The 23,978-nt window shown below is 40.5% G+C and overlaps 1 protein-coding gene across 1 annotated transcript in view; it reads left to right on the top strand.

The window, feature by feature from the left end:
* The window catches only part of LOC311227249 (E3 ubiquitin-protein ligase znrf2-like), a 31,976-nt gene extending 10,557 nt beyond the window's left edge, over positions 1–21,419 (top strand). The window contains exons 2-4 of the mRNA XM_084312835.1: positions 15,595–15,690; positions 16,247–16,352; positions 18,092–21,419. Of these exons, the coding sequence (XP_084168961.1) occupies positions 15,595–15,690; positions 16,247–16,352; positions 18,092–18,149 (260 nt within the window). The 3' untranslated portion in view covers positions 18,150–21,419. The remainder of the gene's footprint in view (positions 1–15,594; positions 15,691–16,246; positions 16,353–18,091) is intronic.
* Positions 21,420–23,978: the final 2,559 nt, after the last annotated feature.

The following is a 23,978-nucleotide window of genomic DNA, read 5'->3' as shown; positions in this document are numbered from 1 at the left end:
GGCTCACGACGATCGGTGATCGGTATCGGTGGCAAAAAACGTGATCGGGGCATCCCTAGTGAATACACACACAGACACACATGCGCGTGGATACATACTGTGTATTTTTAAGTAGGGATGCCCCGATCGATCGGCCACCGATCGTTATCGGCCGATACTCAGTATAAATATGCAATCTGTGAATTCCGATAATTAGTCATATTCGCCGATAGCGGAAACCGATCAAGCGAAGCTCTCACTCGCTGTCTGTCTCAGACACACACGACCTGCAAACTGCCGCTGCTCCTCCTCCCTAGCCCCGCCCGCCCCCGTGTAGAGTTTGTAAACAAAGAGGTGCGGCTCCTCTGCTCGAGTCTGTAGTGCACTGCATTCGACCTGCGCTAACGTTAGCTACCTAGCTATCGTTACTGTTTAAACAAAATTACCCAGTCAACTATTCACGTTTAGTAGGCATTGTCTAACGGTATTTAGCCGGCTAGCTACCGATAGCTCCTGATATCAACAAATGATCCAGAAAGTCTAGTAGTTCATGTTCATACCTCAGTTAGCTTGCGTTAGCTGACGTTCGTTTACTGTTCAAAACGAAATGTCCCATTGAACTAAAGTTCTGTCTTAACGTCATCTAGCCGGCTAGCAGTAGCTACAGATAGCTCTTGATATCAATGTCTTATAACATTGATTTAATGCGTATTCGAGCTGAGGGCTTGCTGAATGTGAAATGACCAAAGCACTTAACGTTACCAATGGGGTCCCGCTGCAGCGCCGGAGAATCCTTTTTGGAGCTGGGCTACTAGAGTACACACAGACAGTGGAGCTGTTTGCAGATAGTGAGCATTTTGACTTGTTGCGTGGTGGCGATGTCTCGCAGTCGCAGATAATACAAGTACAAGTCTAATTATATAATATATATATTTTATAAAAAAAAAAAAAAAAAAACGTTTTATATAAAATAATTTTTAATTTCTTTTTAATCAAAAACAATCGGTATCGGATCGGTATCGGCCGATATGGCTCACGACGATCGGTGATCGGTATCGGTGGCAAAAAACGTGATCGGGGCATCCCTATTTTTAAGTTAACACTATGGTCGCCAAAACCGCCGTACCACGTCTTTCCTCGCCATGCTCATGCTGCCAAAGACGCCGTACCACGTCTTTGATATCAATATTTCAAAAATCTGTGATCGAAATCATATTTCTCCCCCGGACACTTGAGATATACTGTTGATCCCCTCTCAACTCTCCAACGGTTCAAGAGCGCCATCTGGTGGCCGATCGGCGGATCGCCCAAACAGGAAGTGATGTGCCGGAAGTGGTGCTCGCCCATATTTCGTCCGGGCACTCGCTATCGTTAGCGGGACTCCATCTTGATACACTGGACATCGATCGGTTGCAAATAACTCTATAAACAACATGATTTGGACGTATATACTATTATACAACCTGGAAATGGATCGCATATTTCTACATCCCAAAATAGGAACATTTCTATTCCACGCTCATCGCCCAACGCTATGAGGAAGCTACGGTAAGATTCAACGTTATTTTTTAACGTGTTCGATACTAACTGCTCTAATGATCATATCACCCACACTAGATGAATCATATAACGTTGGCCACGGAATTATAAACGACCCCCCCCCCCCCCCATCCGGGCAACATCAAATGATCAGTAGTAACTTCTAGAAGCATGTCCATTTGACATTTTTTATCTCACGCGAGTCGCGCAGATAAACTATCAAACTGTATTTCATCATCAATATAATGCATTTGGGGCTATAAATCACGTTCTGGAGAAAGCTGCAGAAAACGATAAAAACATACTTATACTTTAGACCGTATTTTAGTATGAATATGTGAATGAAAAAGTATAACGTTGCTACACCCTGAACAATAGATATAGGACGTTGAATGGGCCATAGTAATGTCAATTTAGCAATACAATTAAAAAAGTTATAGCCCTGCAAAGAAGGGGAACTTCTCCATATTAAATAGGGCTGGCGGAGGATGGTAAATTATGAAATTTAAGCCTGGCGATCAAAGTGTTAAGAAAAGCGGCAATTTTTTTTACTTGAACTTGAGGACTGCATACATTTTTTGCAAAGCGTATCTTTATAAACTAAGCTCCTGATGAATTGAAAATGGGGGACCCTGATGTAAACAAGATGAAAGTCTTTCTCTGGTCTGCATCCCCTTAACAATTGTGTGTATTGAGCTGTACTGTATTGTACCCATTCTGCAATCTGTTAATAAAGTTTTCAATCAATCAATCAATCAATACTTTATACTTATAGCACATGCATACGCCTGGTCTCCTTTGAAAGATAACATTCTGAAGTTTCTTATACAATAAAGAAATCACTTTTAGTGCTAATGTCTGAAATAGAGTAACATAGGGCTGAACTTGAGTTGTACTTGTGTACTCATGTGTTTCTGTAGTAGTTGCAATATCCAAAAAAATAATATCCAAAAAAAATTGGTATAAGCTGGAAAACACTGCAGGTCCAGGTAGTATGGGTCCAAATTCCATAAGATTGTATTTCATCTGTTCAGAAATGGGTGGTTAAGAGCGATTTTGGTAAGCTGTGTAAAAAGTTCTCCGGTAAAAAGTTCTCCGGTATTCCATTTCCTCATTGACGGCAATGTATTCTGTGTGTTTTTCACTTCCTGTTTTCGCTCGTCAATTTTCAACTAGATCCCAGATTCGCACAACCCCATGTGGGGTATCATTGGAAAGCTACACAATTGGCTGCAATCGGCGAATGATTGACAGTTCTAGAGCCTCGGGAGTCCGGGGTGGTACATCTGACACTCGCATGTACAAAGTCGCACACCTGACATATCGGTATGTAACTCGAGAACCGCTGAACGGATGGGTGGGCAGTGGGAACATCGTCCTAAAGAGGGCCCGTATATGGGCCGTTGCTTAATAAAAATATTATAATAATAAAGATTCTTGGAGCAGTATTAAAAAAACCTAAAAGAAAACAGTTAATCTGTAAATAAATAGCACCACAACAATTGTATTACAACACAATGATGTAGAAAATATGGCATATCACATTGTAATTTGTACTGGAAAACAAAATACTGTAAAATATCATTACTGTCAAAACTAAGAAAAATATCACAATATGACATTTTGGCTGGTATATCACCTGGCCCTACGGGGAACCATATGTCCATTTTGAAATAGTTTGGACAGCCCATTTATTTACATTTGCAAGGTCAATACAGACCCTTAGAAGTGTGAATATGATAACGTTAGCCTACAACGCCTGAAAAGTGCTCAACCTCTACTGTCTTTAACTATGTATGTGAACACTGCAATTTACCCTTGTTAGGTAATTGGCTTTGAAAATGTTGCTAATCCAAACACTTAAAGCAAACAAACAATAAACACTATGCAACAACAACCATCAAATGCACACAGCACACACACCCACACGCACACACTCAATCAAACAAACAACACACTGCAGCACCCACTCTCCACACTTTAGATCACACAAACACACTTTACACTTTATATTTATTGATAAAGGATTTGCACTACAACTCGTACACCTACTGTGAATTGTACCTAAATTGCACCTCGTCCCATTTCTGCCTTGCACTATATAGTATTGTATATTAGTACACTGCACAGTATTGTATATTGTATGGTAACTCAGTTACGTATATTCTGCATCGAACATTGTACATATGTCTAAACTGAACACTGTGACCTCATTTTTTTACTTCTAATTTTACTATGTTATTTTATTTCATACTTATCTTGTCTTGCACAGTCTCTGGAGCGTAACAGTAAGAAGCATTTTGTATAAAAGTATTCTGTACTTCTGTATGACAACTATTAAAGAAACTTGAAACTTGAAACTTGGTTCTTCATCTGAATAATTCAATTGATACAGGGGGCGACAGTGGCTCAGGAGGTAGAGCAGTCGTCTGGTAATCCAGATGTTCCTGGTTCAATTCCCGCTCCTCCCGGGCAGCATGTCAAAGTGTCCTTGAGCAAGACACTTAACCCCTATCTGCTCCCGATGAGCAGGTTGGCACCTTGTATGGTTGCCTCCGCCGTCGGTGTGTGAGTGAATGGGAAAAAATGTGAGGAACAAATTGTAAAGCGCTTTGGATAAAAGCGCTATATAAAATGCAGCCATTTATATAAAATGCAGCCATTTAAGTAAGTAGGCCTTTGAGCTGAAAAGTGCATCACACTAACCGACAAGTCCGCAGATAGCCGTTTACCACAGACTGAGGGGTGCATGGCCTTGTCTTAGGATGTATACCGTCTCTAAGGAGTAACATTTTACATACTGTATCCAGGAGAGACTTCTGAGCTTCAGTAGAACACTGGAGCACACAGATTTAAAGCCAATAAACTTTATTCACAACTAATGTTTCGATGCAGGGTGCGTCTTCATGGTAAATAGTAAATTAACTGCATTTCTAGAACAGCTTTTATCCAAAGCGCTTTACAACTTATGCCTCACATTCACCCATTTACTCACACACTCACGGCGGAGGCCACCATTTTATTTTATTTTTCAGGAGTTATTTGTCCTCGAGGTCTCAGGGTCTATTTTAATGGTGCTTTGTCAGGCAGTAGAGGGTTAGAATGCGGTGTCCCACAGGGGAGTTGCCTGGGGGCCGGGGCCCCTCTTATTCTCTATTTTTACTAATGATATGCCTTTTTCTATTCATCAGGCTAGTCTGACTTTATATGCTGATGATTCAACCCTTTATTATGCTACAGCTACAAACTCTGAGCTCAATCAGGTTTTGGCTGGTGAATTGGACATTTTATATGACTGGATAAAAACAAATAAGCTGGTGCTTAACATATCAAAAACTGTTTGTATGCTTTTTGGGACCAATCAAAGATTGGCACGTAAACCTACATTGGTTCTACAAATTGCAGGTCAACCTATACAGCAGGTTGAAAAAACTAAGCTTCTAGGCTTTTGGCTTGATAGTACTTTATCATGGTCTGATCACATAAACAAAACTGTTTTTAAAATGGGTAGAGCTGTTGCTACTGCCAGGAAATGTGCACCATTCCTTCCATTTGCACTGTTTAATCAGATTGTTTGTGCTTTGGTTTTGTGCCACTTGGATTACTGTTCTGTAGTGTGGGCTTCTGCTTCAAAACAGTTGCTAAATAGGTTACAAGTGGTACAAAATAAGGCAGCAAGACTCGTTCTTGGTTGTTCATATAGGACTAGTGTTGTTCAAATGCATGAACGTCTTAGTTGGCGGAGTGTTGAGAAAAGACTTTCTGACAACCTTTTAATTTGTTTTCATAAAGTGATCACAACCCACAGTCCTAAATATATCATGGAATAAAATCATTTACAGCTCAAATGTGCACATGCATTTTACCAGAGGGGCAAGTAGAGGGCAGATTATTCTACCCCATACAAATACTAACAGTATGCAAAGAACAGTTTTATATAGGGCTATCAGGGCATGGAATTATCTTCCAAGTGACGACATAAGAGGTGTAGCAAGCTTAAAAAATTAATTAAAATCTTACATGTAGCCAATATTGACAATGCTGAGTTATGCAATATGTTACCGTTGATGTACATATTTAGATATAATTTGTTTGTGTGTTAATGTTGTTGTGTTTCCTCGGTTGGTACGTCTTGCTATGTTGTGTTTCCTTGGTTGGTATGTCTTGCTATGTTTTAATTGTATTATGTTTTAATTGCAATGTATATGTTGTAATGTTTTAATGTTGTCTCGGACCCCAGGAAGACTAGTTGACGTCTTGGCGTCAGCTAATGGGGATCCTTTGCTAATAAACAAATAAACCATGCAAGGTGCCAACATACAGTACTTACCAGGAGTAATTAGGGGTTAAGTGTCTTGCTCAAGGACACCTCGACACGCTGCCGGGAGGAGTGGGAATCGAACCAGGAACCTTCGATTACCAGTCGTCAGAGTCAAAACGATAAACCAGATAAAGATGCACCCTGTGTCGAAACGTTAGTTGCATGAGTAAAGTTTATTGCCTTTAATCCATGCGCTCCAGTGTTCTATACTTTGGACTAGGGCTGTCCCCGACTAAGGATTTGGATAGTCGACTAAATTGGCCGAAATTTGCCGATAGTCGACTGGTAGTCAACTACCCCCCTGAATGCAAAAAAAGTATAAATATATATATATATATTTTTTTTATTTATTTGGGCTGTGGGATCTGAAGTAGTCGACTGAAGGCTTCTTGTCCTCTGCGAAAGCATGCAATTGGTCCACTGATGGATACATCTAGATATTTGTCTAGTCTAGTGTGTTCATTAGATGGGTGAAATCCTCTTTCAGTGCCTCTGTGTCTGTTTTCTTAGGCATTTAGCCTCGCTGGTATGCGCGCCATTAGCATTAGCCACGCTTCTAGGCCTCTTTGCTTTTGGATTTTTTTATTTTATTTTTTGTATTCGACTAAGAGGTTGGCAGTCGACTACGGCTCCTTTCGCTCGATTAGTCGACTATTCGACTAATCGGGGTCAGCCCTACTTTGGACTAATGCCGTTGCTACTTTGGACAATGATTCAAGATTGCCCTACTTTGAGAGCACCGGATGTGGTTTGGTTGGAACTTGGAGCGCATGTAACTTCTGCTTTCATTGACACACTGTATGCTGGTTTATCCAAAGCGACTTACAAATTATGAACAAGTGTGAACAAATGTGAACAACAAGTCAGCAGGAGGGGTACATCTCTGGCGGCTAAGGGTCAGTGGCATTGTTCGTCAAACAGTGTTGAACTTGAGTGTTACACTCAGTGCATGCATATAGTATATTAGCATGATGGTAGTAGTATAAATATAGTAGCATAGTAGTAGGGTACATAATAGTAAAAGACAGTAAAAAGACAGTAAAAAGCCGGGTTTCAGCTGTCCTGACTGTGGTGGGGAGTTCATTCCACCGTTGTGGAGCGAGGACCGAGAATAGTGTGCGTCGCTTTGATGACCCCCGAGGAACTCGGATAGGAGTGGGTCTGACATTTTTTCGAGGTTTGGGAACCCAGTGGGACGAAAGGCCTCAATGTCACCCAAACAGTTGGAAAGCCTAATAAATCAGAGATGTCAAAAGAGTGTCAGACGGATTCAGACCGCAGGTCATGTTAGCGGTCATCCAGAACATATAATATACTGAGGTGGAAGGCAAATAAGTAGAAAGCAGGTTTTGACTCATACTGTAGGAAGTTTATATCTGCTTACATCGTCATAATGCAACTAAGTCCTGCATTTTAGTGTAACGGAAGTCCGTGAGTTTTAGCTTGGCAACTATGTGAATCGAAGCTGGGAGAGAACATTCTATGTTGACGTTCGTTCTCTTGTAAAGGACATTAAAGGCCCACCCAAATGCTTCAAAGCTTAAATCACTGCCACAGTAACCAATGCCAAAATTAAGATTCAAATGCTTTTTGTTGTTGTTGTTTGTTTGTTTGTTTTTAGCACTCCACAGATATGCCTACATCAGCATAAGAAATAGCCCATGGAAATAATAATCATCAATAACCATTAATTTTGAAAATCTGTAAATTTAGTCTTGAGAACTTTCTGAAAAGGTACTCCATCTAACTGGAACTTTGCGCAGGAGAAGAATGAAGCTTCGATAATTACTACTGATAATTACTACTGATAATTACTACTGATAATTAGTACTAATAATTACTACTGATAATTACCACTGAAACTTTGAAGTCCAAAAATAATTGCTAATGATCATATCACCCACACTAGATGAATCATATAACGTTGGCCACGGAATTATAAACGACCCCCCCCCCCCCATCCGGGCAACATCAAATGATCAGTAGTAACTTCTAGAAGCATGTCCATTTGAAATTTTTTATCTCACGCGAGTCGCGCAGATAAACTATCAAACTGTATTTCATCATCAATATAATGCATTTGGGGCTATAAATCACGTTCTGGAGAAAGCTGCAGAAAACGATAAAAACATACTTATACTTTAGACCGTATTTTAGTATGAATATGTGAATGAAAAAGTATAACGTTGCTACACCCTGAACAATAGATATAGGACGTTGAATGGGCCATAGTAATGTCAATTTAGCAATACAATTAAAAAAGTTATAGCCCTGCAAAGAAGGGGAACTTCTCCATATTAAATAGGGCTGGCGGAGGATGGTAAATTATGAAATTTAAGCCTGGCGATCAAAGTGTTAAGAAAAGCGGCAATTTTTTTTACTTGAACTTGAGGACTGCATACATTTTTTGCAAAGCGTATCTTTATAAACTAAGCTCCTGATGAATTGAAAATGGGGGACCCTGATGTAAACAAGATGAAAGTCTTTCTCTGGTCTGCATCCCCTTAACAATTGTGTGTATTGAGCTGTACTGTATTGTACCCATTCTGCAATCTGTTAATAAAGTTTTCAATCAATCAATCAATCAATACTTTATACTTATAGCACATGCATACGCCTGGTCTCCTTTGAAAGATAACATTCTGAAGTTTCTTATACAATAAAGAAAAATCACTTTTAGTGCTAATGTCTGAAATAGAGTAACATAGGGCTGAACTTGAGTTGTACTTGTGTACTCATGTGTTTCTGTAGTAGTTGCAATATCCAAAAAAATAATATCCAAAAAAAATTGGTATAAGCTGGAAAACACTGCAGGTCCAGGTAGTATGGGTCCAAATTCCATAAGATTGTATTTCATCTGTTCAGAAATGGGTGGTTAAGAGCGATTTTGGTAAGCTGTGTAAAAAGTTCTCCGGTAAAAAGTTCTCCGGTATTCCATTTCCTCATTGACGGCAATGTATTCTGTGTGTTTTTCACTTCCTGTTTTCGCTCGTCAATTTTCAACTAGATCCCAGATTCGCACAACCCCATGTGGGGTATCATTGGAAAGCTACACAATTGGCTGCAATCGGCGAATGATTGACAGTTCTAGAGCCTCTGGAGTCCGGGGTGGTACATCTGACACTCGCATGTACAAAGTCGCACACCTGACATATCGGTATGTAACTCGAGAACCGCTGAACGGATGGGTGGGCAGTGGGAACATCGTCCTAAAGAGGGCCCGTATATGGGCCGTTGCTTAATAAAAATATTATAATAATAAAGATTCTTGGAGCAGTATTAAAAAAACCTAAAAGAAAACAGTTAATCTGTAAATAAATAGCACCACAACAATTGTATTACAACACAATGATGTAGAAAATATGGCATATCACATTGTAATTTGTACTGGAAAACAAAATACTGTAAAATATCATTACTGTCAAAACTAAGAAAAATATCACAATATGACATTTTGGCTGGTATATCACCTGGCCCTACGGGGAACCATATGTCCATTTTGAAATAGTTTGGACAGCCCATTTATTTACATTTGCAAGGTCAATACAGACCCTTAGAAGTGTGAATATGATAACGTTAGCCTACAACGCCTGAAAAGTGCTCAACCTCTACTGTCTTTAACTATGTATGTGAACACTGCAATTTACCCTTGTTAGGTAATTGGCTTTGAAAATGTTGCTAATCCAAACACTTAAAGCAAACAAACAATAAACACTATGCAACAACAACCATCAAATGCACACAGCACACACACCCACACGCACACACTCAATCAAACAAACAACACACTGCAGCACCCACTCTCCACACTTTAGATCACACAAACACACTTTACACTTTATATTTATTGATAAAGGATTTGCACTACAACTCGTACACCTACTGTGAATTGTACCTAAATTGCACCTCGTCCCATTTCTGCCTTGCACTATATAGTATTGTATATTAGTACACTGCACAGTATTGTATATTGTATGGTAACTCAGTTACGTATATTCTGCATCGAACATTGTACATATGTCTAAACTGAACACTGTGACCTCATTTTTTTACTTCTAATTTTACTATGTTATTTTATTTCATACTTATCTTGTCTTGCACAGTCTCTGGAGCGTAACAGTAAGAAGCATTTTGTATAAAAGTATTCTGTACTTCTGTATGACAACTATTAAAGAAACTTAAAACTTGAAACTTGGTTCTTCATCTGAATAATTCAATTGATACAGGGGGCGACAGTGGCTCAGGAGGTAGAGCAGTCGTCTGGTAATCCAGATGTTCCTGGTTCAATTCCCGCTCCTCCCGGGCAGCATGTCAAAGTGTCCTTGAGCAAGACACTTAACCCCTATCTGCTCCCGATGAGCAGGTTGGCACCTTGTATGGTTGCCTCCGCCGTCCGTGTGTGAGTGAATGGGAAAAAATGTGAGGAACAAATTGTAAAGCGCTTTGGATAAAAGCGCTATATAAAATGCAGCCATTTATATAAAATGCAGCCATTTAAGTAAGTAGGCCTTTGAGCTGAAAAGTGCATCACACTAACCGACAAGTCCGCAGATAGCCGTTTACCACAGACTGAGGGGTGCATGGCCTTGTCTTAGGATGTATACCGTCTCTAAGGAGTAACATTTTACATACTGTATCCAGGAGAGACTTCTGAGCTTCAGTAGAACACTGGAGCACACAGATTTAAAGCCAATAAACTTTATTCACAACTAATGTTTCGATGCAGGGTGCGTCTTCATGGTAAATAGTAAATTAACTGCATTTCTAGAACAGCTTTTATCCAAAGCGCTTTACAACTTATGCCTCACATTCACCCATTTACTCACACACTCACGGCGGAGGCCACCATTTTATTTTATTTTTCAGGAGTTATTTGTCCTCGAGGTCTCAGGGTCTATTTTAATGGTGCTTTGTCAGGCAGTAGAGGGTTAGAATGCGGTGTCCCACAGGGGAGTTGCCTGGGGGCCGGGGCCCCTCTTATTCTCTATTTTTACTAATGATATGCCTTTTTCTATTCATCAGGCTAGTCTGACTTTATATGCTGATGATTCAACCCTTTATTATGCTACAGCTACAAACTCTGAGCTCAATCAGGTTTTGGCTGGTGAATTGGACATTTTATATGACTGGATAAAAACAAATAAGCTGGTGCTTAACATATCAAAAACTGTTTGTATGCTTTTTGGGACCAATCAAAGATTGGCACGTAAACCTACATTGGTTCTACAAATTGCAGGTCAACCTATACAGCAGGTTGAAAAAACTAAGCTTCTAGGCTTTTGGCTTGATAGTACTTTATCATGGTCTGATCACATAAACAAAACTGTTTTTAAAATGGGTAGAGCTGTTGCTACTGCCAGGAAATGTGCACCATTCCTTCCATTTGCACTGTTTAATCAGATTGTTTGTGCTTTGGGTTTGTGCCACTTGGATTACTGTTCTGTAGTGTGGGCTTCTGCTTCAAAACAGTTGCTAAATAGGTTACAAGTGGTACAAAATAAGGCAGCAAGACTCGTTCTTGGTTGTTCATATAGGACTAGTGTTGTTCAAATGCATGAACGTCTTAGTTGGCGGAGTGTTGAGAAAAGACTTTCTGACAACCTTTTAATTTGTTTTCATAAAGTGATCACAACCCACAGTCCTAAATATATCATGGAATAAAATCATTTACAGCTCAAATGTGCACATGCATTTTACCAGAGGGGCAAGTAGAGGGCAGATTATTCTACCCCATACAAATACTAACAGTATGCAAAGAACAGTTTTATATAGGGCTATCAGGGCATGGAATTATCTTCCAAGTGACGACATAAGAGGTGTAGCAAGCTTAAAAAATTAATTAAAATCTTACATGTAGCCAATATTGACAATGCTGAGTTATGCAATATGTTACCGTTGATGTACATATTTAGATATAATTTGTTTGTGTGTTAATGTTGTTGTGTTTCCTCGGTTGGTACGTCTTGCTATGTTGTGTTTCCTTGGTTGGTATGTCTTGCTATGTTTTAATTGTATTATGTTTTAATTGCAATGTATATGTTGTAATGTTTTAATGTTGTCTCGGACCCCAGGAAGACTAGTTGACGTCTTGGCGTCAGCTAATGGGGATCCTTTGCTAATAAACAAATAAACCATGCAAGGTGCCAACATACAGTACTTACCAGGAGTAATTAGGGGTTAAGTGTCTTGCTCAAGGACACCTCGACACGCTGCCGGGAGGAGTGGGAATCGAACCAGGAACCTTCGATTACCAGTCATCAGAGTCAAAACGATAAACCAGATAAAGATGCACCCTGTGTCGAAACGTTAGTTGCATGAGTAAAGTTTATTGCCTTTAATCCATGCGCTCCAGTGTTCTATACTTTGGACTAGGGCTGTCCCCGACTAAGGATTTGGATAGTCGACTAAATTGGCCGAAATTTGCCGATAGTCGACTGGTAGTCAACTACCCCCCTGAATGCAAAAAAAGTATAAATATATATATATTTTTTTTTTATTTATTTGGGCTGTGGGATCTGAAGTAGTCGACTGAAGGCTTCTTGTCCTCTGCGAAAGCATGCAATTGGTCCACTGATGGATACATCTAGATATTTGTCTAGTCTAGTGTGTTCATTAGATGGGTGAAATCCTCTTTCAGTGCCTCTGTGTCTGTTTTCTTAGGCATTTAGCCTCGCTGGTATGCGCGCCATTAGCATTAGCCACGCTTCTAGGCCTCTTTGCTTTTGGATTTTTTTATTTTATTTTTTGTATTCGACTAAGAGGTTGGCAGTCGACTACGGCTCCTTTCGCTCGATTAGTCGACTATTCGACTAATCGGGGTCAGCCCTACTTTGGACTAATGCCGTTGCTACTTTGGACAATGATTCAAGATTGCCCTACTTTGAGAGCACCGGATGTGGTTTGGTTGGAACTTGGAGCGCATGTAACTTCTGCTTTCATTGACACACTGTATGCTGGTTTATCCAAAGCGACTTACAAATTATGAACAAGTGTGAACAAATGTGAACAACAAGTCAGCAGGAGGGGTACATCTCTGGCGGCTAAGGGTCAGTGGCATTGTTCGTCAAACAGTGTTGAACTTGAGTGTTACACTCAGTGCATGCATATAGTATATTAGCATGATGGTAGTAGTATAAATATAGTAGCATAGTAGTAGGGTACATAATAGTAAAAGACAGTAAAAAGACAGTAAAAAGCCGGGTTTCAGCTGTCCTGACTGTGGTGGGGAGTTCATTCCACCGTTGTGGAGCGAGGACCGAGAATAGTGTGCGTCGCTTTGATGACCCCCGAGGAACTCGGATAGGAGTGGGTCTGACATTTTTTCGAGGTTTGGGAACCCAGTGGGACGAAAGGCCTCAATGTCACCCAAACAGTTGGAAAGCCTAATAAATCAGAGATGTCAAAAGAGTGTCAGACGGATTCAGACCGCAGGTCATGTTAGCGGTCATCCAGAACATATAATATACTGAGGTGGAAGGCAAATAAGTAGAAAGCAGGTTTTGACTCATACTGTAGGAAGTTTATATCTGCTTACATCGTCATAATGCAACTAAGTCCTGCATTTTAGTGTAACGGAAGTCCGTGAGTTTTAGCTTGGCAACTATGTGAATCGAAGCTGGGAGAGAACATTCTATGTTGACGTTCGTTCTCTTGTAAAGGACATTAAAGGCCCACCCAAATGCTTCAAAGCTTAAATCACTGCCACAGTAACCAATGCCAAAATTAAGATTCAAATGCTTTTTGTTGTTGTTGTTTGTTTGTTTGTTTTTAGCACTCCACAGATATGCCTACATCAGCATAAGAAATAGCCCATGGAAATAATAATCATCAATAACCATTAATTTTGAAAATCTGTAAATTTAGTCTTGAGAACTTTCTGAAAAGGTACTCCATCTAACTGGAACTTTGCGCAGGAGAAGAATGAAGCTTCGATAATTACTACTGATAATTACTACTGATAATTACTACTGATAATTAGTACTAATAATTACTACTGATAATTACCACTGAAACTTTGAAGTCCAAAAATAATTGGTAATGGGGCACGGTCCTATTAACACATTCGGGGCCATTGGGGGCCGTCTAATCTCACGCTAAACGGCCAGCATTTCAAAACAGACTTGCATTGTATGTGAGGCTGTTTGTAGAGCTAAATCTATACTTTATAGTATTGCTATCTGTCCATTCTCATTGTCAATTGAGACCATAAACCGTCCCTTCAAAATGGCTTAAAGAAATAATTTTTTCATCAATACGTTCTCATTTTATAGCCTCGTGAATATAAGCGTTATATGGGATTTGGACTAGTATATTTCCTGGAAGGCGAGATACAGGGCGCTAAGCTAATAACATTAAATCGAACAGCGTTTCGGCACTACAGAAGCTGGAGCTAAAACGCAAAATGCATATTGTCTGTATTCATGGTCCACCATGAATGCATGAAGGGAGGGGGGGCGGGGGACGTCGTTTCTGATTATTGATTACCAATAACTGCGTTAGCCTCAGTAGCCACATTCGGCTGGTTGGCTAACAAAGCAAGGCCTGATCATCGTGTAATTTATGTGAAAAAGATCTTACCGTGGGCCGGTTGGATCCCCAAAAGGATTTCCCAGTTATCGATCGCCATCTGGTAGATCGATATGTCCATTGGCTGATGATATATTCCTTCGGCGTTGCAAAAGGTATTCCAAGCTACAGGCTACACATATAGAATCCAGCTAACAGTAAACTCCATTGAAAGTAAAAAAAAAAAAAAAGAAGGCACCGTTCTGCCACAGGGAACACTGCATTATCGAGACAGCGCCCCTAAGAGGATCTGGCCGGTAATGCACTTTTCAGAATTCGAAGAGTGGGGTAAATCTGCAGTGCTGCTCGGTGACATTGAGTAGGTTATTAAAATGGAATAAAAGCCAAAACAACCTTGCCACGGACATGTCCGCGGTTGGTCCTTTAAGCATGGCGCCGAAACACGGACATATCCGTGGTCGGGCGGGAATGTGTTAAATGGTAAGGACAGTAACTTGTTATGGACAAAAGACTGGGAGTTGGGACGCGTGAATACTTTCGACAAGCAACAAGCCCTTCCGCGTTGCTCTGATTGGCCGAGTGCGCGCATGCGCATGAGCCGCGACACGCCCCTCCGCCAGGCAGCAATACTAAGCTCCAGTTAACCTAATTTATACCGTAACGAATCATTAAAAAAATATACCGTTAACTGGAATATGTTGTTTCTTTACACATATGTTGGTGGATTATGTAATTGGTTTGTCATGACAAACCAATAAAAAATCGCATGACTTGGGCTTCATCCTCGGCTTCGCGGCTGCGTTGCGGGTCCACGACCCTCCATGCTCCGATAAGGCTTTCAACAGCGGGGAGAGTATGCTGCCGTGAGCGGCATCGCTGAGCTCATCATGGTGTCCGCTGGACAAAGCCAGAGACGGTCTTATTATGGGGCTTATGCCAAGAAGCAGTAACACAACAGTGAACACATAGTTAAGTACGACTGACGGATGCATTGCAACTATGTGTTCACTGTTGTGTTACTGCTTCTCGGCATAAGCCCCATAATAAGACCGTCTCTGGCTTCCGAAAGTATTCACGCAGTTGGGACACATGCAGTTCCCAAACAATTATAATGTCCTTAGAGGTATCGGAACAGCTGACATCGTACTATGTGACCGCATTTCTCAACCCCACAGTGGGATGTTAAGAGCCGTGACCTCTGACCCCATGTCCTGCGCTTTTTCTCCCAGGATTCCACTGTCCGGTATGTTCCAAATACTTGGCACCGGAAGAGATGGAGAAGCACCTGCTCCTCTGCTTCACCAAAACACGCCTCTCCTACAACGGTGAGACTTTCACTTCCTGTCCAATATACCTGTGATTATCTCTAATACAATACTTCACAAAGAAAAATAAGAAAATGCTGATTTATTTTGCACATAATCTCACACACACGCATCCAAAAACTCTAAAAAACAGTTTTGCACACATTCATTTAGTTTGACAGTGAATGAGAGTAAATGAGTTTGAATATGGCCACCACTGACCAGTGATGCCATCGGAGACGTCGTTGAATCCTTGTGTTGTGTTAATTACAGCTCCATGAAATTATGTAGATGAAAAAATACCAATACCTTGTTTTATAGGGAACTGCTATAAAATGACTACTGATAATTGACCTACCTTATCGTTTCATTTAGCTGTAATTGACACAACACAATGATTCGGTGTCCCCAATGACATCACTGGTGTCTACCACATTCAAAAGGATTTACTCTCAAATCAATAACTGTGTGTAAAATTGTTTATTACATTGCTTGAACTTGCCATGAGCACCCCAAGTTTAGTTTTAGATCATCGAGAGTTTAGACGGGTTTGTCCATGCCTTTCTGTGTATCTCAGAGGACGTCCTGTCTAAGGATTCTGGGGAATGTGCCATCTGCCTGGACGAGCTGGAGCAGGGAGACACTATCGCTAGGCTGCCTTGTCTCTGCATCTACCACAAAGGGTAACACACACACACGCGCGCACACACACACACACACACACACACACACACACACACACACACACACACACACACACACACACACACACACACACACACACACACACACACACACACACACACACACACACACACACACACACACACACACACACACACACACACACACACACACGTACACTCTCTTGCAAACATTGCAGTGTAGAGCTATTGACCTTTTTCAAACCCTGCCCTCTTTTCTTGATCCTCCAACCACAACTGTTGCTTTCCTCGTAAGCAACAGCTGTGATTGGAGGATCAAGAAAAGAGGGCGGAGCTTGAGATAGGTACATTTCCTTTTGATTGTGTTTTTTTTCATAATCTCTCTCTTATCATCAAAACATGCACCTGTTTGTCTTCTCATTCACAAAAATTATGTTTCACCTTTTCATCATTCATGTTTGTTTGACATGTGGTTTTGACATTTTATTTTGTGATTTCTGTGTCTGGGCAGGTGCAGCTAATCAATGTTAGTAGCCATGGCAACCCAGGGCAGAAGAGAGTCGTATGCACATAAGAAAAAAATATCTTAAAGGGACAGACACATATTTAATGAATACACTCACATCAGGTGGATCATGTGACAACGTCCACTATGCAGTGCACACAGAGCGTTGTTCTTCTGCTGATATATAAGGACTGTCACATCCCTGCCCAAAGAGGAAGTAAACCAACCTGTGCTACTTTATTTTCCATTAAAGGTGCTATAGTTCATATTTTGTATGTAGAGTAATCAAAAAACATATTGAATAAATAATATTATTTTAATTGTTCCCCCATATCAATGGTGGCGCTAAAGCATGCTACACAACTTTCCCCAAATAGCATGCGAAAACTGTGGGAGGAGTAGCGTGCCAACGTTTGGCAAAATGTGACGATGGGAATCAATTTGAATCCCATACACTTGCATTGGGAACTACCGCCCGATGAGTTTAGTGAATCCTGAGGGGATAATAATAGTGTGGTTATTGCGTTGAATTTTTTGTAATAATTTAACTTCACAGAGTCTGTGCATCCGTGTTTATTCACTGTGTCCATGGAAACGATGATGGACACACAGTGATAAAGTTATGGTTTCCTTATGCAGAAAACTACATTACTGCATAACTCGTAAATGTCAAACAAGCTTAATATTTGGTTATTTGCGATACTATGTGTACATGCAATTGAAAGTCACTACCACATTTCCTTTCAAACTATAGTTTGGTTTGCGGAGGTCAGTCTTTGGGCAGAGTTGTTTGGCAGACTGAGACATACAGGCGTGGAGCAGCTCTGTGTAGGACACTGAGCCGTTGACTGCTTGTCCTAGAGACTGTAGTGGGAGACCATTGGACACAGTAGGGAGTTGTTTTTTATCTGTGTAGGTTAGCCATGCCCTCTATACTTTAGCCACGGCCCCTTCACAACTCACAAACCGTTTGTCATACAGACTCATGGGAGGTGTCATTGGACTCTAGAAAGTAGTTTTTCCATTGGTGTTGTTAGCCCCGTCAGCCCCGTCCCCTTCCACAACTCATTAACGACTTGTTCTAGAGAGACTTGTGGGAGAGAGTTCCGCTGTAGAGATGCTCTTACAATTACATTAAGCTCAATGCTACTTGGAGAGCATCCGCACAACGGAGGGGCACAGCGAATCACCAATTACGTGCTTGTTTATTCAATTTCCCTCCAACAAAATGTTCCCCCTCCTCCTCTTTCAGGTGCATAGACGAGTGGTTTGAGGTGAATCGCTCGTGTCCGGAGCATCCCGCCGACTAGAGCCAGCTGAATCCGCGCTCCTGTGGGTCCACATATCACTCAGGGCTTGGTCCAAACAAGCATCTATGTTCCTCATGGGATCCCAGCGAGAGATTGATTTCCTAATATTGAAGGACCGTGCCATATTGTTCCCCAACTCTTTGGAATATTCCGATTAATTTGGGACCTGTGCCTTCTACTCTGCTGCAGCAAGACCATCACGCTGCCATTGTTGCAATCAGTTGTTTCCCTGTAATCCCCTCCCCCTGCTGGCTTAGATGGGCTCATGCAACCTGGAATGTTATTATCAGTCTTGCTGTACAATTCAGAGGACTTATCCCAAACCTGATATTGGGGGGGGGGGGGGCACTTTTTCCACAGAATGTCATGGCTGTAGCCTGTTCTTATGGATGTACAACGAGACCTGATGCTGTAAAAGGTAAAGAAATGTGCTATTAAAGGCCAACATTTCAGATGAGATCAGCTTTAAAGTACGTTAGATCAGTGGTCCTCAAAGTGGGGACCTGGGACCCCCGGGGATTCTTGAAGGGGTCCCAGGGAGTCCCCTGCAAAATGGGGAATAATTTACTTATATATATATATATATCTTTTTTTATTCAGTTTGCACATTCAGAGAATGACGGTTCTGATCATTCTGTTATCTCCTCACCTACACAGCTATATCATCTGGACTAAATCATACTGTATCTAACAACACACTTCTCAGGTGGGGGTATCTAGGACAAAAGGGAAATTCTAGTTCAGGATCAACTTTAATATAGTTCTAATTCTATAGAAAATCAAGCCTGAAATAAGAATTCACATGTTATTCATTTGATCTCAGGCAGTCTATAGCAATATATGTGGAAGATAAACACCTTTTATCCAAAAGCTAGAATTCCGATAAACAAATTTTTGTGAGGCTGCTTTCTTTTAATTTTATTCTGACGACACTTTTTGGACCTGTCCCATTGACAAGGAATGGAATGTTGACTTTGTGGACACATAGTAGAATGTTTATTGTCTATGTTCTGTTAGAGAAATGCTAACATTTGTGGACCAGAAAATATACCCATTAAAACCACCTTAAAAATGCACTTGGGGGGGCGTCTGGGTAGTGTACTGTAGAGGAAAAAGCACTCTCCTACCACCGCAGAGACCCGGGTTCGATTCCCGGCAGCGGTACATCCGGCTTGGTCAGACGTTCCAACGAACACAGTTGGCCGTGTTCGCGGGTGGGAAGCCGTTGGGGTATTAGTCCTGGTCATTGCATTAGCGACTCCCACTGGTCTGTTCAGCAGGGAGGGGATCTGGGGGGAGATAGCGTAAACCTCCGCATGTGTCACGCTCTCCCAGTGAAACTCCTAGCTGTCAGGTGGAAAGAAGCGGCTGTCCACGCCATGTGTATCAGAGGAGGCATGTGGTAGTCTACACCCTCCCCAGGCCGACAGAGGGTAGTGCAATGAGCAGGACCGTGACACACACAGGGAATCGGCATGATGACTCATTTGGGGAGAAAAAAGCAACCAAAAGAAATTTGGATTTTGGAATTGCAGAGATGGCAATGCTTACAACTTAAAAAAAAATGTTCCCCCTAATCCGCTTCTAACTTCAAAGATCCCCTACATCTTTTCTTATAGTCAACTCTCTCTTGGAGGCATGACTTTGACTACAAATTATTATTTGTGCAGCAAAGCAGAGCCTTTTTCACACTCTTCCACTGGAGAAAGCTTCTCTGTACTTCCCTGAAATCTGAATTGCATGTGTGATGTCACTAATGTAGGTCGAACCTATCATGGTCCAATATGTGGTCACTTGACATATTTAGCTTCAGAAAACACAGAAAGCTGAGTAGGTATTATTGACATGAAATAAAAACATACAGTACTTCAATAAATATCTGAAATGAAAGGAAAAAAAACACTTCAATCAATATCTGGGAAAAAACTAAAAAACACTGACCTTACTGTCTTTTACTATTTACTTTGCTACTATGTCTATACTACTATCTACTATGTCTATCTATACTATGCACTCAAGTTCAACACTGTCTGACAAATTACTTACCTTTAGTTGTACCCTTGTTGTACACAACTTGTAAGTCGCTTTGGATAAAAGCTTCAGCTAAATTACTAAATGTAAATATACAGTAAGACTATGTGACTCCGACTTGGAATTCCTGGTAAACATCAATCAAGTATTGTCAACATTTTGAAAAAAGGAAAACAAAAGTGAAGTTCCAGTTCCTTTTCTCCCGCCAATCACAAACATTTACTGTATACCAATAATCTTGTCCTTTATACTGCATTTGGGGGGAGCAGTAAAATGACATCTTACAGGAGTGTGTGTGACATCTTATGTTTCGCTAACCAGCCTCAGTTTAACCCTTTCACTACCAAAGTGTTAACCCTTTCACTGCGACAATACAGAATGTTAAGAGCCAAATTGCTAACAGTAAATTGCAATTTTGTTATGCCCCCACTATGAGAATGCACTGAGGACGGTCAACGTAGGAGAACCTGTGCTGCAATGCTAAGCAATGCAATTCCTTTTTTTCTTATTATATATATTTTTTTAAACTGCTGCTTTGAAATTCTAAATCCCCCGCATTATCAGAGAGAAAAGTCAAATCGATATTAGAAGACCTTGTTCAAGGTCCCATGCCGAAGAAGCCGGCCTCCCTTATTTGGGCAGAAGAATTACTGCACATGTGAGAGGTAGATTGGTGCTTTTTGCCAATTAGCATATTCATAGATCCTTACACTTCAATGAGGGTGACGGTGTAGAGATGCTGCTGCAAAGCCATTTTTGGTCGTTTATTGAACAATTTGGTGGATTAAACATTTATACAAATTGTTCAATATAGAATTTTTTAAGGGTTTAAAATACATCTAATTTTTTCAATCATCAATACTGTAACATGAATTATGTCTGTGGATTTTAAACTAAATAGACTGAACTATTTAGTATATCAATATTTCTCATGGAATACAATGTTATGTTGATGAATGACCTTTCCTGAAGATATGGGGAGGAATTCAGATTTGGCTATTATGCAATAGAAATGACTCGGACTCAGATGTCACGGATGCCATGATTAGACAGCTGCTATCTCACCCCGCCTTCTTTTCTTGATCCTCCAATCACATCTGTTGGATGTTATTAACCATTTGCGATTGGAGGATCATGAAAAGAGGGGTGGGCTTGAGTTAGGTCCATTTTTTCCTGTATCCAACTGTTTGGTCTACTCTGTCTTTAAGTAGCTGCTGTAAAACAAAAATAAAGTTTGAATCACTGTGGTAGTAGATACACCGACATTATTTCCTAGGATCTGTACCGTATGTGTTTGTTGTCATCTTACCTTGTTGATTTGATATATAGTAGCCTAGACAGGGATGGAAAGTAACTAAGTATGTTTACTCAAGTAGCCTGCTTAGGTAAACCTTTGACGTGTGTGTACAGTAGCTAGTTTACAGGCTATTCTGGGACATTATACTTTTATTCCACTTAGGGATGCTCGATATTGGCTTTTTTACCGATACCGATATTCCGATATTGTCCAACTCTTAATTTCCGATACCGATATCAACCGATATCAACCGATACCGATATATGCAGGGTTTCCCACCCCAAAAAACGGAATAATTTCAGGTAACTAATAATTTCACTGGATATATATATAACAAATATTGTTATTGTTTTTTTCTTTTTTTAAACCGATACCGATATTTTCCGATATCACATTTTACTGCCGATATCGGCCGATAATATCGGTCGGCCGATAATATCGGACATCCCTAATTCCACTACATGTCACAGCCGATATCCCACTTTTTACTCCCAATAGATTTAAAACCTCAATCTGGATTTACTGTATGTATTTATTTTAAGGCTTTGACAAGTTCTACTAAAGTGAAATATAGTTGGTCTTGTAATAACTCCACTTTAAGAATCTGAGCCAGCTCAGCCCATCCCCTCCTAAACCATAAACTTTAGATTAGATTCAAATGTATTTTCATTATACAGCAGTACAGTACAACGAAAATAAGTTTGGCATCCAACCAGAGTGCAAATGTAGCAGTAAAGTGCAACAGCAATATACAAGGTACAGGTAACTGGGTACAAAATATATAAATTAGTACTATGGAGTGCAGTGCTAATCAGATGTATGTACAGTGATACAGGTATAAAGACACTATGGTGTCACACTTCAAGTCATACTGGCCACTAGTAAGTAGTTAACCCATTTAGACCTAAAACGCCTGCTAATAATGCTAAATACATTATATAGCCTGCATATACACACAAATGTTTCCCGGTTTCAATGGGGATATGTATGTACAGATATTATCTTATATAGTATCTATAGTTATGTAAAAGGTCTCTGCCTTACATGGGCCTAAAAACCTCCCCATATATATATTTTTTTATTTAACCAGGAAGTCCCATTGAGATACAAGATCTCTTTTGCAAGGGAGACCTGGACAAGATGACCAAGTGTTAATAAATATTCAAGATTGACTTAAATGTCTTGGTGTGTCATCTTCAACAGACACCCCTTCTCCTTGTATCATCAACCCTTTTCCTGTCTCACTTGAGTTTATATAGGAAATAACTCCACGACAGCAGCTAAACATACAAACTTGATATTCTTTAATATAGTACACACACATTTTGTCAACCCATACATTATTCACTCATAATACAAACATAATTATTTCCCCAAACACACGGAGCAGAAACACCTCAGTGGATAGTAGTGTAATTCCAATCTCAGTTCCTGGAGGAAAGACAAATGACACCTCGATATACAAGAATCGCGGCGTCGTGTTCGGGAGAACCAGGGTCTCGATGAGGATCTCGGCATCTCCATTCAGGAAAAGTTCAATGTTCCACATTTAAACTCATTTGACCGTTGAAACGGAAAACAAAATATATTTGGGCTACATGAGCTGCAACTAGAAGTCTGTGGGGGAAAAGCCTTTAGGGCAACTCTTTGAAAAGTGAGATAAATTGAGAAAACCATTAACAATTTACGAGGGGAAAGGTCTGTGTGACTAGCAAACGGGTAACGAGGTTGGTGGAAATCAACTAGGCCCATTTTTACCACTGGACGGCAAGTTAAAGCAACGTAGTTGTTTTGAAACTTTCAAAATAACCACGTGGTGATGAGCAGAGGTTGTGAGTGTGAAGAAAGATTCAAGCCCCACCCTGTCCTCCAATCACAACCATTGCCTAAAGCTTGTCCGAGGGAAGCAACAGCTGTGATTGGAGGATCAAGAGGGCGTGGTTAAGAGTGAGGTCACTTATTGCAGTTTTGATATAGTACTTAAATGACTCGGGGCTACGTTCACACTATAAGCTTCGGGGCTCAATTCTGATTTATACGCTCTTGAACTTAAGAAGAATGAAGACGGAGGTAAACATGGGAAGACACTGAAGTCACAGTTGAACACAATGGAGGCCAGCTAATTAAAACAAAATCAGACCCATAACTGATTTTGGACCAGATATGAAAGTAGCTCAAATCAGAATTGAAAAGATCAGATTCTGTGTGATTTGTGCTGCTCAGAAAGAAATACAATTAAAAAGAGATCAGTCACATATGATCAGATTTGGCCTTTAGCGTGCAGTCCGAGTGTAGCCAAAGTGCACGTTAAGACCCTAGACAGGAGTGACTTTACAGTGTTTCAAAATAGTAGCCACACAAATTCTGGGGATAAGAATGCAAAAGGCACAGGTTTCAGAAATCAAATTAAAAAGAAAAAAAGAAACATGTTGAAGAACACAAGACGACATCATTTCAGCTCATCTGCCAAGGTGACAGAAAATACAGGCCCAGGCAGAAGG

This window comes from Notolepis coatsorum, assembly GCF_963971535.1.
Source record: "Notolepis coatsorum genome assembly, chromosome: 4".
NCBI lineage: Eukaryota > Metazoa > Chordata > Actinopteri > Aulopiformes > Paralepididae > Notolepis > Notolepis coatsorum.
This window is presented reverse-complemented; position numbering and strand designations above follow the sequence as displayed.